At 50.7% G+C, this 16,107-nt stretch overlaps 1 protein-coding gene across 1 annotated transcript in view; it reads right to left on the bottom strand.

Annotated features, from left to right (window-relative positions):
• LOC118661465 (aldehyde oxidase 2) overlaps window positions 1-16,107 on the bottom strand; it is a 63,369-nt gene that overhangs the window by 33,215 nt on the left and 14,047 nt on the right. Inside the window, exons 8-16 of the mRNA XM_036319567.1 lie at window positions 14,734-14,826; window positions 10,955-11,106; window positions 9,416-9,509; window positions 7,843-7,952; window positions 4,994-5,178; window positions 3,674-3,857; window positions 2,401-2,493; window positions 1,137-1,306; window positions 355-469 (exon numbers count right to left, since the gene is read on the bottom strand). Coding sequence (XP_036175460.1) covers window positions 355-469; window positions 1,137-1,306; window positions 2,401-2,493; window positions 3,674-3,857; window positions 4,994-5,178; window positions 7,843-7,952; window positions 9,416-9,509; window positions 10,955-11,106; window positions 14,734-14,826 — 1,196 coding nt within the window. The remainder of the gene's footprint in view (window positions 1-354; window positions 470-1,136; window positions 1,307-2,400; window positions 2,494-3,673; window positions 3,858-4,993; window positions 5,179-7,842; window positions 7,953-9,415; window positions 9,510-10,954; window positions 11,107-14,733; window positions 14,827-16,107) is intronic.

Genomic DNA, 16,107 nt, shown 5'->3' with positions numbered 1-16,107 from the left:
AGAGTGGCTGTGTTTTTTGTACTCTCCTTTCTACATTTTTCTATTCTATTCTGACACAGGTCAGTTCCTGCATTTTCCAGATGAGGATAAATTGACTCAAGAGCATGCCGGGGGGGGGGGGGGGAAACTAAGAGTTATTTTTCCATAATGACTTTACTTTACTTTTTATTATGTTATTTCCTGACTCCAGAAGTGTAGGTTTGTCTGAATAAAGATGTTAGGGGTAGAAAGAAGCTGGGAGAACTGGCACCTCTACCCCCATTGGCAGAGAGGGCAGGGAGGCCATGGGAAGTCGGCTTGGAGAGGGTGCCTTGGTGATTATCTGCACAACTCATGGAAAGGCATATTCTGTACCTCATCTACAGCCAACAATTTCTCATCTTCAGTACCATTGGTGCCTGGAATGTCTTCAGCTGTTATCACATCAACCACCCCAGGCAGTTCAAGGGCCTTTGACAAGTCAATTGATCTGGAAAAAAAAAAAAGGGAAATATTTAAGAGATAGAAATCAACAAGCTTTGAGGGTCCCAAACCTGAAGGAGGGATAGAGCATGGTTGGAAATAAAAGTATAGAACGACTGGTCCAGCTTAGGCCCTGATCAAGACGTCCCCTGCTGGGCCGGAGGTAACATTTTCGCTGCTGGGAGGGGAGCTGTCAGATGGGCCAGTGTGCCTGTTGCAAGGGGCCTCCTTAGGAAGCGTAGGATATGGCCATTTACCATTCAGTAATGAAGTATTTCAGTATTTTATCACCAGTTGAATATCAGCTCTACTTATTTATTTGAGCCTTGCCTGGGGCTGCAGCAGGGAGATGGGGCACTGTGAGGTTAGAATGGAATCAAGAAACCCATAGCTATAATTTTTGTCTTTTCCATGTGGTCATTTCCAGATACTTTATCTTCCTCCTCTGGGGGCTGGTGACCTTTCCTTTTTCTTTTTTTGTGTGTGATCTTTACTTTACTCTTTCTATTTTAGGTCCTTTGGGTTTAGGACATTGCAGAAGAATTGGCACATTTCTCCGAGGAAATCCTCAGCTCTTGGCTCTTCTGGGAGAGCAGTAAAATGGGAAGGCTCTGTGTGTGTCCCTAAAACTCATCATGTGTGTGTAAAAGGCTTTTTGAAAGCTTTTCACTTACATAATTTTTGCATGGGCTCTGGTACTGGTCACCAAGGCCATGAAAAGTTCCTTTTCCACCCTGGGGATGTCATCACAAAACATGGCTTCACCTGTGGCATGTTTGAGACCTGATAGGTGCATGATGGGACGTCCCACCGGATCTTGGAGGGGTTGGCGAGAGTCCACACTCTACAGAGGAAGACAAGAGTTGCTCTTCAGAAGTGGCCTGGACAATTCTCAACTCGCCTGAATCAGGATTGAGAACACACAGTCACCCTTGGGCAACAAACCCTGGAGTGGGTCCGATAGAGAGCATGACAACGTAATGATGCAACTACACTGGGAAACGGTCATTTCAGTTATGTGGCAATACCTTTGACAGGGCCAACTTTTTGGCAAAATTGTGAAACAGGTGAAGGGGCACCCCCGTTTCTCATTTTGGCATCTTCTTTTTCTAAGCAGTATCCCTGTACCCCTTTCTTCTGGAATTCAGGGGTCTGTCTCCCTGTCTTGCTTTCTGATTTTCCCAGTAATCAACCTGTTCACATGTAAAGGGATCATGATGATGAAGGCTAAAGTGATGTAATTCCTGAGGGTGAGGGACCAAAATCTAAGCCCAAAGCAGACCTCTGGTGGGGGAGGGGGTAGCAAATGGCCATGGGGCCCACCCAGATCCGGACTAAGTGCCTTGGCTGCCCTCCAAGGGGCGTAGAAACATCCCTGGGCACGTAAGGCAATGGAGCAAATGTTCGCTCTAGAACTCTTCTCCAGGAAGAGTGGTGTGTGGTGCGTGGAGACGGGGTTGGGGGAGGTGTTGTGCTCTAGATAACTGTAGACATTTTCCAAGTTGTCTTGCAAGGACGGGGGGTTCTGTTACTTGCAGGGCTCTTGTTTTGCTGACGAGATGAAAGGTTTTGCAATCAGGGCGGGAGGCTGAGCCTTGCTCCTCTCCCGTGCTGTCCTTCCCCCACACCAGGCTCAGCCGCTCTTCAAACCAATGTGCAAAGGACGTCATTGGACAGTGTGAAGAGATCGTCAGTTACTAGATGGTCAAACTGTTCCGGGTCGGTTCAGCCTCAGATAAACCAATTGATCTGCATTGATTTGGTGGCTCAGGCCTGAGCTCAGATCCAGCCTCTCCCTGACTCGGCCTAAACAAAGGGCCAGTGTGCAGCAAAAACACAGCGTCAGGACTAAAATCGCCACTCTGAACAGCTTGCTTGTTCGCACGGCTACAGCTTATCTCTTGGTGTCTAAGTTTCTGTTAAATTAAACTCACTGACCTGGTACCTCTGGACTCCCTGGGGCACCGTGACGGACAAATCTTCCAGCCCGCTAAGGAACGGGTCTGAGACGTCAGGATATCGAAGGCCGTCCTGGGTGAAGTTTCAAAACAAACTGATTAGTCCGTGTTTAAGCTGGGCTTTGATTTATGCAAACATGACTTGGCTACAATACCCACAAAACTGCACGGTCAGTGTAGGGAGGTAACCCAAATCCCCATCGCCTCCAGGATTTTACTTTTGATGAAAGCTTCTTGCCCTCCCTCTCCTTCCCTATAAGGAGGAACTGGACTGACTGGTTTGAAGCTGATCCTCAGGTCACCCTGAGAAGGAAGAGAGGGTGAGCTGGCCTGCAGGGAGAGAAGCAAGAAAACTGGGGCTACGTAAGCCATCCAGAAGGAGCTGGCATTCACTGTACACACGAGAGCCCATAGCCTATTGCTTTTCTCAGCTACTCGGCTTTCTGGGAGAGAAGTAAAATGGGAGGCCCTCTGTGTGTCACTAAGCACATCAAGTGTCTTAATTCAGAAATTAAATTCCTGGGGAATGTGGCTGGTGAGGGTCTGAGTAAATGAGAACCAGACACTTCAGGAACGCTGAGCTGCTGGGATGGAGTTGTGGGGAGGGGGCATAAGGTAGGGAGAGAGTTGTGATCATAGTCAGGAGAGGAAAGAGAGAGGAAGGGAGGGAGGAAGAGAATGTTTTGTTTTGCTTAATTATTCCAGAAATTTACAATCAGAAAATCTAGCAAGAAGCTACTTCAGTATCAGCATGTAAATAAATTTTAGTATTTTAGAAAATTAAAATTTTATTTTACACTCCATATTGAAGCTGGAATATGGGCAGGGTGGGAGGGTTGACAGTAAAGGGACAAAAGGGTACATTTTGGGGAAATGGAAATGCCCTGTATCTTGTTTGAGGTGGTGGCTCCGTGGGTTGACACATTGGTCAAAACTCACTGTATTTAAACAGGTGCATTTCATTACGTGCGATTATACTTTCCAAAGTGATATTGGAAGAAAAATAATCGCACACGAGGCAGGAGCGCCATAACCTTTCACTGCACAGGGCACGCGGTCAGCATCTGTGGCTTGAAGGCAGCCTGGCGCCCGGAGCCCCAGGAATCTGGGAGGTGGGATGGCTGGGGACGGACTGGCTGGGACCCAGAACAGGCGGCAGGCCATGGCCCAGGCCCCACGGGACAGCTGGCAGAAGTAGTGGGCACGCTGGGAGCTAAAGGCTGCGAGGAGCCTGGGCAAGCGCGAGCACTTACAGGCGCAGAGGGCCGCTCTGCCAGCGGCTTCAGTGTCTGCAGCACTTGCAGGTAGAACTTGAAGAGGAAGCTGACCACCAGAGTCCTCTTGAACTCCACCCTCCCCCCCGGAGCCGAGCCTGGGAGGGAGACTTCGTCCAGGAGCAGCCGGCAGGCCTCGTCCAGCATCAGCTCGTTCCAGCGCCTGGTGGGATGGAGGCAGCAGGGGACCAGTCAGAGTGCGTGACAGGTGCTCGAGGTTGCTTGGTGATCACTTAGAGACTCCGGAGTCCTATTTATTTATTTATTTATTTATTTATTTATTTATTAATTATTATTTTTTGTTAATCCTCACCTGGGAATGGATGGAGATATACATATATATTTCAGAGAGGAAAGGAGAGGGAGAGAGAAATTGAAATATCGATGATGAGAGAGGATCATCAATCAGCTGCCTCCGGCAGGCCCCACACTGGGGTTGGGGGGATTGAGCCTGTAACCCTGGCATGTGCCCTGACTGGGAATCGAACCATGACCACCTAGTTCTGGTTCATAGGTCGATGGTCAACCACTGAGCCACATTGGCTAGGCTGGGGATACTTTTTCCATTGATTTTTTTTAGAGACAGTAGAAGGGAGGGAGACAGAAAGAAAGAAAAAAGAAGGAGCAGGAGGGAGAGAAAGAGAGAGAAAGAGAGAAAGAGAAACATTGAAGTGAGACACATCAATTGGTTGCCTCCTGCAGGCCAGGGATCCAACCTGCTACCCAGGTACATGCCCTTGACCTGGAATGGAACCGGCAACCCTTCAGTGTGGGCTCATGCTCTAACCACGGAGAAAACGGGCCAGGGCTTTATCGAGCTGGAAGGGAGTGTAGAAATCACCTAACAAGCCCTTCAGGAGAACTGAGGGCACAGCAGGCTGGAACCTGGCATTCAACAAACAGACCACGAGGGCCAGTTCCACAGTGACCTGGACGAGACTCAGACTCGGACGTGGCTTTCACCGAGGAAGAGGCAGCTGGCACCTGAGCAGAGGGTGCAGGTGCCACGCGGACGCTGCCGGGTGTGCGTTTGCTGGAGTATTGGTGTCACAAGAGACTGGGCTGGAGGAGTCCTCGCCATTTCAGTTGTTGTATTCCTCGCCCAAAAAGTGCCACCTACTTAATCATCGTCAAGAAAGGTCTGATTCATTTAGCAAAACTATGGAAAGAACAAGCAGTGCCTCCACACAGAGGCGTTTCCATTTTCTCAGGCTTTGCCAACACTCGCCTGAGCCAAATTTCCACCTTTTTTTTTTTTTTGACGTCGATTCACCCTCAGGCACAGGGCTCACTGCTTACCTCCCTCGGAGCTGCTGGCAGGATTGGCGGGCGCTGACGGTGGCCGCCCCGAGCCCCCCGAAGGCGATGCTCAGGTCCTCGATGGTGTCGGTGCCCTCCTTGAGGAGGACCCGCATGCCCGCGTTCACGTGGGCCCAGGCGTTGTGCTGGCACTGCGCCTGTCGGAAGGCCGACACCAACTCCCCCTGCGGAGGCAAATGCCGTCGGGAGCTGCTCCATGGGTCAACCTCAGAGCACGGTTTCTGCTTCTCGGCGCCACTGATTAATCTCTTGGACCCAACAGAAAGGGACACCAAGGACACTTGGCACCATTTGAGGGCAACTCGGCTGCCTTCTCGTTCAAACTGAGGAGTGTCCTGCGCAAGGCCCCTCCCCCGCCCCCCTGCCCGGTCCCCTCCAGGAACGGGGTCACTGCACCCTTTTCCTGTGAGGCCAGGACAGAACGGCTGGCTCCTTTCCATGTGTCATCTTTCCAGGTGCCTTTCCCCGTAGTCTTCAGGCCCCGTGTCCCCTGCGAGGATGGAGGACCCTCCCAACACCAGTGCTTTTCTTTTCTTTTCTTTTAATATATATGTATTTATATTTTTACTTTTTATTGGTTTCAGAGAGGGAGGGAGGGAAAGGGAGAGAGAGACAGAAACACCAATGATGAGAGAGAATCATGGATCGGCTGCCTCCTGCATGCCCCAACTGGGGACACAGCCCGCAACCCAGACATGTGCCCTGACTGGGAACCAAACTGCAACCTCCTGGTTCATAGGTCGAAACTCAACCACTCTGTGGATGGGGCTCAACACCAGTACTTTTCGATATGATCTGCCCAACATGCAAAAGAGCTCGACCGCATTTCTTGGTTTGCAGAAACCATCACCTTCCATTGTGCAGGGCTCATAAGAGAGTCGAAATGAACTTTCCCACGGTGGGCTAGGGACCCCTGTGCCAGGGGCAAGTCAGGAGGGTGATGCTGCCCCGCTGCCCTCTCGGCACCGGGACCCCTGACATGGGGTCACTGGAGATGGCCGAGCCCCCAGTGTGTTTCCAGCTGTGTGGCTCCGAGGGTGCGGTGTTTATCTGCGAGGTTTCCTGCCTGGGGCCTTTACACAGAGGCACGTTTGACTGGGAACACATTTCAGAGTTCATGCCACAGGAAACATAAATGGAGGTCATGCATGGCTGACAGCATGCCTTACTCTAAGACTTCCTGCACAACCCAGCAGACACCTGGCTTCTGATCAGTGTGTGTGTGTGTGTGTGTGTGTGTGTGTGTGAGTGTGAGTGTGTGAGAGTGTGTGAATGTGTGTGAGTGTGTGTATGAGTGTGAGTATGTGAGTGTGTGTGTGAGTGTGTTTGAATATGAGTTTGTGAGTGTGAGTGTGTGTGAGTGTGTGTGTGTGTTTGAATATGAATGTGTGAGTGTGTGAGTGTGAGTGTGTGAGTATGTGAGTGTGTGTGTGTTTGAATATGAGTGTGTGAGTGTGTGAGTGTGAGTGTGTGAGTGTGAGTGTGTGAGTATGTGAGTGTGTGTGTGTGTTTGAATATGAGTGTGTGAGTGTGTGAGTGTGAGTGTGTGTGTGTGAGTGTGTGAGTGTGTGTGAGTGTGTGTGAGTGTGTGTGTTTGAATATGAGTGTGTGAGTGTGTGAGTGTGAGTGTGTGAGAGTGTGTGTGTGAGTGTGAGTGTGTGAGTGTGTGTATGTGAGTGTGTGAGTGTGTATGAGTGTGAGTGTGTGAGTATGTGAGTGTGTGTGTGTGTTTGAATATGAGTGTGTGAGTGTGTGAGTGTGAGTGTGTGTGTGTGAGTGTGTGAGTGTGTGTGAGTGTGTGTGAGTGTGTGTGTTTGAATATGAGTGTGTGAGTGTGTGTGTGAGTGTGTGTGAGTGTGTGTGTTTGAATATGAGTGTGTGAGTGTGTGAGTGTGTGTGTGTGAGTGTGAGTGTGTGTGAGTGTGTGTGTTTGAATATGAGTGTGTGAGTGTGTGAGTGTGTGTGTGTGAGTGTGAGTGTGTGTGAGTGTGTGTGTTTGAATATGAGTGTGTGAGTGTGTGAGTGTGAGTGTGTGAGAGTGTGTGTGTGAGTGTGTGTGAGTGTGTGTGTTTGAATATGAGTGTGTGAGTGTGTGTGTGAGTGTGTGTGAGTGTGTGTGTTTGAATATGAGTGTGTGAGTGTGTGAGTGTGTGAGTGTGTGTGTGTGAGTGTGAGTGTGTGTGAGTGTGTGTGTTTGAATATGAGTGTGTGAGTGTGAGTGTGTGAGAGTGTGTGTGTGAGTGTGTGTGAGTGTGTGAGTGTGTGTGTGTGTGAATGTGTGTGAGTGTGTGTGTGTGTGTGTGGGGGGGGTGGTTTTGCCTCTCTCTGGGAAGACTGTCCTCTGGGATTCAGACACAGTTTGGGGGAGAGGCACAGGGGACAGAGAATGAGGACAGAGGCCCCGCCATAGCTGGGGGGTGGCCGCATCAACCCCAGGGTGCTGTGCTGGCAGGTGTCTGGAGGCCTCACCTTCTGTGAACTGTGGGGTTGGCTGGAGCGGGAGTTGGAGGCCCGCCCAGCCTCCATGTGCTGTGGGTCCGACAGAGAAGCTCATTCCCAGCCGGGGAGGGTCCCCTCCCGGAGTCGGTCAGAGAGCAGGAGGAAGCAGGACCGACTGACCGCAGGCCTCAGCAGCCGCACCCACAGCTGAAACAACACCCTACACCCACCCCGGGCTGCCTGCCAGGGGCTGAGGCCTGGAGCTGCCGTCCAGGGAACAGGAAGTCATGACTCTGGCAGACATCCTCTCTCCTCCGCTTCAGTGTAAAGACGCCGGGTTCGTGCCGAAGAGCGAGAAGCAGCTCCCAGGAGCGGCCGGCGCGTCTTACCTTTTGAGAGTGAGGGATGTGCACAGATTCCAGAACCTCCTCCGGCCTGAGGTCTGCACTTGCCAACCCGGCAAGAAAGTGCTCGCTTAGCGGAACCTGCCGGGCGCCTCCTGCTGAAGAAGACGACGTTTCTGCACAGGCAACAGGGAGCGCGAGGCGTTCTGTGCGCTTCATTGTCAGCGCCAAAGAGGGGGTCACCCGGCTCAGCACCAAGTGACGAGGGGCAGAGCGTGTGACAGTCAGGACTCTTTTGTGCCTCCAACGGGGAGGGAAGATGGGGTGGTGGTGGCAGCTTCAGGACATTTCCCCCCTCGCAGCCAGTCTCCTCCCGGCCAGGCCTGTGCGGGTTTTCACTGTCCAGCAGAGGCCGGTTAACTCTCTGTGATCAAGGGAAGGGCGCAACCTATGCTGGGACAGGGTTTGTTCGCACGGTGAACAGAGCTCAAACCCCTGGTTTTGCCTTTTGTTCTTGCTGCTGCTCTGGGCTCCTAACCAGACATCTATGCTTTTAATGCACAAAACCTCCTTTCAGCCCCATTGCTATCACTGCACGGTCCCGGTCCCCTCTGGCTTTAAAAGGGGGGTTTGTGGAGCCACAGGAGACGTATGGAGAAGATCACCCTATAGCCTAGAGACCCTGACGGGTCGTGTTCCCGGCACAAGCAGCACCATGCCAGCTGGAACAGGTGTGGGAGGAGGCAGAGCGCCCAGGATCCCCGCTGAGCTCTGGCCCTCCGGGGTCTGGTCAGCGAGCCCACGGCCTGGCTTCTGGAGCTGGGCAGTGCTCCGGGGTGGCTGCTTCGCAGAGCTGGGAGGACAGAGACCTGAAGCGGGGTAACGACCAAGCAACAGCCCAGGAGAAGTTACCCTTCCACTCCTGCGGCTGGTGCAGGAGGCCGGCTGCTGCGGGCCCGGCTGTCCTTTCTATCCTGACGCCCCGGAGTCTTGTCTCTTCTCTCCTGGTCTTTGGGGGATAACTGGGGTCGTCCTGGACCACAGGCTGGAGGACTCAGCCAAAGGGCTGAGGGCTGTCAGGGGTGAAGCCCCTCCGCGGACCCCATGCAAAGCTGATGGGGACCGGAGAGCTGTTCCCCTGCCCCCAAGGCTCTCCCTACACTCTGGGTTCCCACCGACCAGGGATGGGGCCTGGGATAGGACTCCTGGTCGGACACACCCCTGAAGTTCACATGGGGCAGCTGGATTGCTCCCCGACTCCCAGCGCCTGGGCCCGTGTCAGCCCACGGAGGGGTAAATAATGGATGGACTGAGCGGGGTGGACAGGCGGAGTGGGGATGTGATGGGCTGTGCGTGAAGGAGCAGAGAAGGGATGGGAGGGGGACGTAGAGGCCCTGGGAGCAGCCTGAGGGAGAAGAGGCGAGTGCACCCCTTTGGCAATCAGACAGGCTGGGTTCCAGGGCGGGTGTCTGTGCATGTGGGGTAGGGCCTTCCTGCAGGCGCCTGCGCTTCCTGTGCTGCACTGAGAGCCAGGACACGGGCTCCGACTTAAAGAGGAGCCTTTAAAAAAGGACAGAGAATCCTTAGGTGCTGTTGGGAGTGCTCTGGGGTAGCTCACCTGCGGATATCAGATTGAGGGTAGCGTTGCCCACAGCCAGGATTGGGTTCAGATCCGAGTAGCAGTGCCGACTGATGATATGTCCTCCTAAGGACTGAGGAGAGAGAGTTACAGCCTGGGCCAGTCCATCTGCATGCCCTCTGCCCGCAGGCACCTGCTTATGCGAAAGGGCCCAGGGGGCGCTCCGTTCACACTGCCTGGGAGTCCACGCTGCCTGGAGAGGAATGGATGGTAACCCACACTCCCGGAGCTTTTGGTGTGTCCACCTGCTGTCCTCCTTTCCACACACATCTACTCATCCTCACAACAGTCCAATGAGATGGATGTCGTTCCTACAGATTCATTCTACAGATGAAGACACTGGGCACAGAGAACTTGTGAAGTCTGACCGAGGTCTCCCAGCTAGAAGGGGGCCGGAGTGGGATTCAAACCCCAGCAGCGAGGCTCAGTGGCCAGTTCTGAAACCACCCCCTCCCCCCAACCCAGCCATGGCCACCTTGCAGAATTCATGCGAGCATGCCCAGGTGCGGGGCACCCATACCACCGACAGTGGGTGCCTTTCCCCCCTTTTGGAAGACTCCACGCAGAGTGGGTTGAGCCTGTAGCGTCTCAGAACTTGGGAGGGCACTGACTGGCCATTCAACTCAGTACCCTCCGCCCCTCCTAGTGACGGAGTCCACAGTGACCACCCGCGTGGCTGCGGTTTGGGCGGTAATGCTGGTGAGGACAGGGAACCCCAATTCCTCTGTGGACAGCTTGATTTTCAAGTTTTCGCTTCCACTGAGTTGAAATCGGCCTCCTGTCGGTCATACTTCTATCCTCTTGATCATAGGAAGTGAACCCATCGCCCTCTGGAGCCCATAAATATTTGAAAGCAGCTCTCATGGTCCCTCCGACGGTCCCACCCGCACCACCCTCTTCCTGAGGCGATGGCCAGCCCCTCTCTCTCCTGCACCATCTCCTCGCCAGGCTCCAGAGTGTCAGGGTTCTTGACTGGGATTTTGAAATCACTTGAAGAGCTTTTTCAAAGGAAACAGGTGCTCCTTCCCCAATTCTCCATGCCCCGAGGGTTTCTGACACACCGTTTGGGGTATGTAGGAGAGGGAGCATGCAGTGCTCTCTCCTGTGGTCATAAAGAACCTGACCTTAAGCTGTGTTGCCCAGGTCTGAGCATTACACTCCAGCTGTGGTCTAACAGTCTGGAGCAGAGCAGGCCGCCCTCCTTATTTTAGGCACCATCCTTCCGTTAATGCAGCCTGAGGCGGAATTGGGTTCTTTGACAGTCTTCTCATAAAATCAGCAAAACCACGAAGTCCTTTTCCTACCCACCGTGCAACTAGGCCATTTGACTCAAGCTGACTTAGAACCCTCCTTTACATGTTATTAAGGAATGTTTGTTAACTACGTATCTGTTCATCGTGCCTGTCGTTTCACCTGCCGAGACCCTTCTGCATACAGGTTCTGCCAATGCCGATTTCAGCATTTCAGTGGGATTGAGCAGAGGTGCCGTGTGCCCGATGGTGGGGCCGGAGGACTTACCGCCATGTTCCGGATCTGCTGGCCCGCCAGGCTCTTCAGGTGCTTCAGGAGGGCTCGGTAGGTCTGCGTTTTCTCCTCTGGGAGCTCGGACACCCTCTCAGCCAAGATGTCCTTCACCTGGGCCAGGCTGCAGCCGGCGCCTATGGTGAGTCCTGGAAAGCAAGTTGTTTTCACAGGGGACCTGGGAGGAGCCCCTAAATGGTCAGCATGACGCCAGGGCCTGAGTGCTCGTCTAGCACACGGCTCTCCACGCTGGCTGCACAGAGAATCACCGGGAACTCGAAAACAGCACAGGTGCCCCTTCTAGAGCAACTTCATTAGAATCTCTGGGCCTGGGGCTTTTTCAAAGGCTCCGAGGTACTTCTCCTGTGCACCAGGGTTAGGACATCTCAGCTGGTGTATATTCTTTTTAAAGAAAATATACTTTTACTTATTTCAGAGAGGAAGGGAGGGAGAGAGAGAGAGAGAGAAACATGAGTGATGAGAGAGAATCATTGATTGGCTACTTCCTGCACGCCCCCTACTGGGGATCGAGCCAGCAATCAGGGCCTGTGCCCTTGACTGGAATAGAGACCAGGACCCTTCAGTCTGCAGGCCAACGCTCTAGCCACTGAGCCAAACCAGCGAGGGCTGGTCTACATTCTTGTTTGAACAAATGCAAGGGACTAGAACAGGGGTGGGCAAACTCGAGGGCCACAATGGGTTCTTAAACTGGACCGGAGGGCTGGAACAAAAGCATGGATGGAGTGTTTGTGTGAACTAATATAAATTCAAAGTAAGCATCATTACGTAAAAGGGTACGGTCTTTTTTTTTTCAATAGTTTTATTCATTTCAAACGGGCCGGATCCGGCCCACAGGCCGTAGTTTGCCCACGGCTGGTAGAAGCTAGTCACTAGAAGCTAGAGAGAAGGAATGACGGGAACATCTAGCAGGTAGCAGACCCTACTAGAGCTCTCCATGACCTCCTCCTGAGTAACTGCAGTGAAGCTATAGAAAGATGTTTTGTAATTAAGGGGGGCACATCTGATGGCATTGCAGGGCCAGACAATCCACAGGGACTTTTTGTTTGGCCATTTCCATTGCTCACACCCCCCACTACTTTGTGCTAAGCAAGACATCACTATACGGGGAGAATTCTCTTTACTGTACTTATATTCATGCTGCATTCCATCTTTGGTCACAAAACCTAGCTTGTATTTCAGTGGAGTTGAAGAGCTTTAACTTGGTTTTAATCTCAGGATGTGGGTTTTATTTTAACTCATGCTTCTCGGAGTTCCTGTGTCTATGGGATAAAGATGCGGTGACTTTCTGGAGCACTTACTGTGCTAAAGATTTTGAGGGGGAAAAGGTATAGTGAGTGAAACATGCACATGATATAGGGTAGCATGCAACATTGGAGCAAACATATGCCGTCACAGGAATTTATTTTCTGGGGTGCTGGTGGGGTGGGGGAGCGCATGTGGCTACCCCTGCCCCCCACCGGTGTCCTTCACTCTTGGGCCTTAGGAAAAGGTTGAGAATCCTCGGAAACATCCCTGGAGGGCACTAGAGGGCACTCACACTTTAATTTTAAGAGGCCCCTAGGAAGGCGTGGGTTTGTTTCTCAGATTGCAGAATCTGGCTCTAATTTATGGACAGGATCCAAACTGAGTGGTCTGGTCCATTCCAATAGCCAACCGCACAGGCCATGGGGTGGGCCTTGAGGGAGGAGAACGGCAGGAACAAAGGAGCTCTGATTTGGAAGCAGGAGACTGTGGCTTGGCCACCAGCCAGTTTAGAGACCTTGGTCAAGGGCACTTTCCCTTTGCTTCTCAGCTTCCTCATCTATCAAAGGAGGGCCTGGAGTTACACTGAGGATTGGGAGTTGTGCCCTGAAGAGCCCCCTCCGGGGCAGGTATAAGGGGCTCAGTGATAAGGTATAAGGATGCGGGAAAGCTTCTCCCTTTTGCAAACAGCAGCTTCTTTTCAGGTACTTATTCTAAGATCTGTTTGGGGTCAGGGTTGTGGTGCTAAAGAGCAGTTGGGAAAATGTGGGTGCCTGGGGTGAAGACTAGGAAAGGGCTTTCCATCTGAACCTTGTGCTTAAATTAGTTGTCAAACTCCCAACCCACCCATTTTACTATTTTCTCTTCCTCCACTTTCTGTGAGAGCTAAAAAAATTGAATACTTTTCCTCCCATCTTCTAACTTTCCGTAGGCTGGGCTAATAATTAAATTAACAGAGAGATTAACAGGAGAAAATCAAGTTTTAATATATGCATAGGGAGAATTCACATAGGCAAAAAATTCCAAAGATGGCGAGGCTCCATGGGGTATATAAGACATGTGGACAAAGGAGAAAAGGGGGAGAATGAGGTGTTAGATTTCAGAAATGAGAATGGGTGATTTACAGGTGGTTGAGGGAGAGCTGAACACACATGGCAGGAGAATTCTTGCTAGGCGACTCAGAAAAAAATGAACACAGCAGGTATCTGGCTACCAGGCCCCTGTCTGAAGACCTCTATTCACCACAGTTAATTCAGCCCAAGGCGACCTCCTAAGCTCTCCTTTCTCTGTCTGAATCTCTTGGGCAGGAAAGGGGGGTGGGTCAAAGGTTCCCTCTGAATCTGGTTTCTTAATAAACAACTTAAAACCAATATCTGGAAAAAAACAAAGCCAGCTTCAGGGTGGCGACTGGTTCCCTTCATCTCCCTCTCCAAGTGGCATGCAGGTGTGCTGCCTGAGTCGTCCATGGCTGACGCTGGGAAGCTCTGGTGCTGAGCAAAACCAGGAAGGGTCCCTTCCCTTGCACATGGTTGGGGTGAGGCTGGGGAAGGTGGGCTTGCTGGCCTGCAGCACAGTCTAAGCTTGGCTGACGATGGTTAGAGGCCAGGAAGCTAGGCCTCCTGGATGGAGGTGAAAAGGCCAAGGCAGGTCTCCTCCACCACCCACACTGACCCCCACAAACACGCAGTGGCCTGCTTCCAGTTCAGCCAACCTCCTTGCTGCTGAAGTTGAGGAAGTTATCATTTCCTCTGCATCCCAAATTCAAGTTCCTGACCAATTCATTCATTTGTGTGTGTGTTTTCCCCCCATTAAGTCAATGACTGAGCACCTATATGCATGTACAGTATTCATATGCATATACTATATAGGCTAGAACCTCTGGGGGATGCAGAAAAGAGTAAAATAAAGTTCCTTTTGTCAAAGGATTGCTATGCATCTTGAGGGCAACGTCTTGCATGTTTCCTTCCTGTGCTGTGAGAGCCACCTCGCCTGATGATATCTGCACACAGTGGGCTCTTAAGGATGTTTTAGGGACCGGGATGCGTGCCCAGGCGGGTCTTTGTCCCACTTGGCCTCTTGCCATTGTCCCCAGGAGACAAAATAGCATTTGAGTGCCAGACAACATTTCTCCTGCTTTCACTCTGCAAATATTCCCAGTCCCTGGAACTGACCATTCAGCCAACTGATGGGTAACAGCCGTTCTCTCTTGCTGTCCTCCCATCCAAGTGACACTGCAAATGTATTGTCTCTAGGTCACCATGGCATCTACCAGGCAAGAGTCCTGCAGGAGACTACAAGGTATTGAGTGATGTCATCTGAATACCTCATAGTCTGTGCAAAGGTTTTGATAGTAAAGTTTCATGATAGGATGTACAGCACACCAGAAAAATAATAAAGAGTTGGAAATAGGCCAGACAAGACAAGTGTATGAAGAGTTTCCAAACTATTTGGCAAGTGGAAATTAAGTGCAGGGGTTGGATCACTGATGTTTTACAAGAACACCAGGAACTCACCCTCACTTGTTGTAGACACCATACTCAGCTCTGAAATCCTCACAGGAGAGAGGAGAATTGGGTGAACATGTCCTTGAGATTTCATTGCAGGTCCTGAAAAGTAAATATATATATTATAGAGAGAGTTAGGAAAGAGAAAATGCCTTTTTATGGGCATTGGACGTTTTTCATAAAAATGTTCAGATACTAATTTAAAAATTGACAATATATGTATGTAGATGTGAAAGCAGTGGGCATACACCCAGCCAAGTAAATTTATAGCACATATGCTCCCAGTATATGTTTATATTTATGCACTCACTGCATGGTTATATAAAAATGGGAAGTAAAATGAATGAGAGGTTTTTAGAAAACTCTTGCATGTGGGCGCCAGGAGACATATATTAGAATATCTGTAATATTCAAAGCTATTGTTGGAAAGCACTCCATGTCCTTCAACAATAGAATGAATGAGTCAATTGTGCTATAGTCATACCATGAAATCTAGCACAGTTACACGCAACAATGTGGGCGAATCTCAGCTCAATGAACAAACCAAACTGCAGAAGCATAATACTGTGTCAATGTAATTATATGAAGTTCAAAAAGCACATAAAACCAAATGACGTCTTGCTTTGGGATTGAAGTTTATGTGGTAAACCTGTAAAAACATGGAAGGGACTGACCAGCACCACATTCCAGCTGATGAGTACCTCAGAGGAGAGGGAAGGGAAGGGAAGGGAAGGGAAGGGAAGGGAAGGGAAGGGAAGGGAAGGGAAGGGGAGGGGAGGGGAGGGGAGGGGAGGGGAGGGGAGGGGAGGGGAGGGGAGGGGAGGGGTTAGGGAGGGCCCACAGGGCCTTCAAAGTTCGTGGTCAAGTTCTTGTTCTTAAACTGGGTGTGGATGATAACTGGGTGCACATTGTTAATATACCCATACATACTTAATAAAATTCTGCTATATCTACTGACTATTTGCAAAAATAATATAAAAAAGAACAAAATAGAGTAAATGATAAAAAAAAAACAACAACCTCAAAACGCTAATACTTTTCCCCCCGACAGCTCAAGGGGTTACCCTGTATACTCCTAGAGTCTTCAACTTTGGAGACCATTAGGATATGATATGATATAATATGTTTGTATTATACTTTTATATTATTGCTATAATATATATAATTCATATATAATTACTAGAGGCCCAAAGCACGAAGTTCGTGCAAGAGTAGGCCTTCCTTCCCCCGGCTGCCAGCACCGGCTTCCCTCTGGCACTTGGGACTCGGGCTTCCCTCACAGCCTCAGCTTCATCTGGAAGGTCATCCAGTCTAATTAGCATATTGTGCTTTTATTATTATTGATATGAATAATCATATGTAAGTATTACATTATTTATATAT

Source organism: Myotis myotis, unplaced genomic scaffold (assembly GCF_014108235.1).
Source record: "Myotis myotis isolate mMyoMyo1 unplaced genomic scaffold, mMyoMyo1.p scaffold_m19_p_8, whole genome shotgun sequence".
Lineage (NCBI taxonomy): Eukaryota > Metazoa > Chordata > Mammalia > Chiroptera > Vespertilionidae > Myotis > Myotis myotis.
This window is presented reverse-complemented; position numbering and strand designations above follow the sequence as displayed.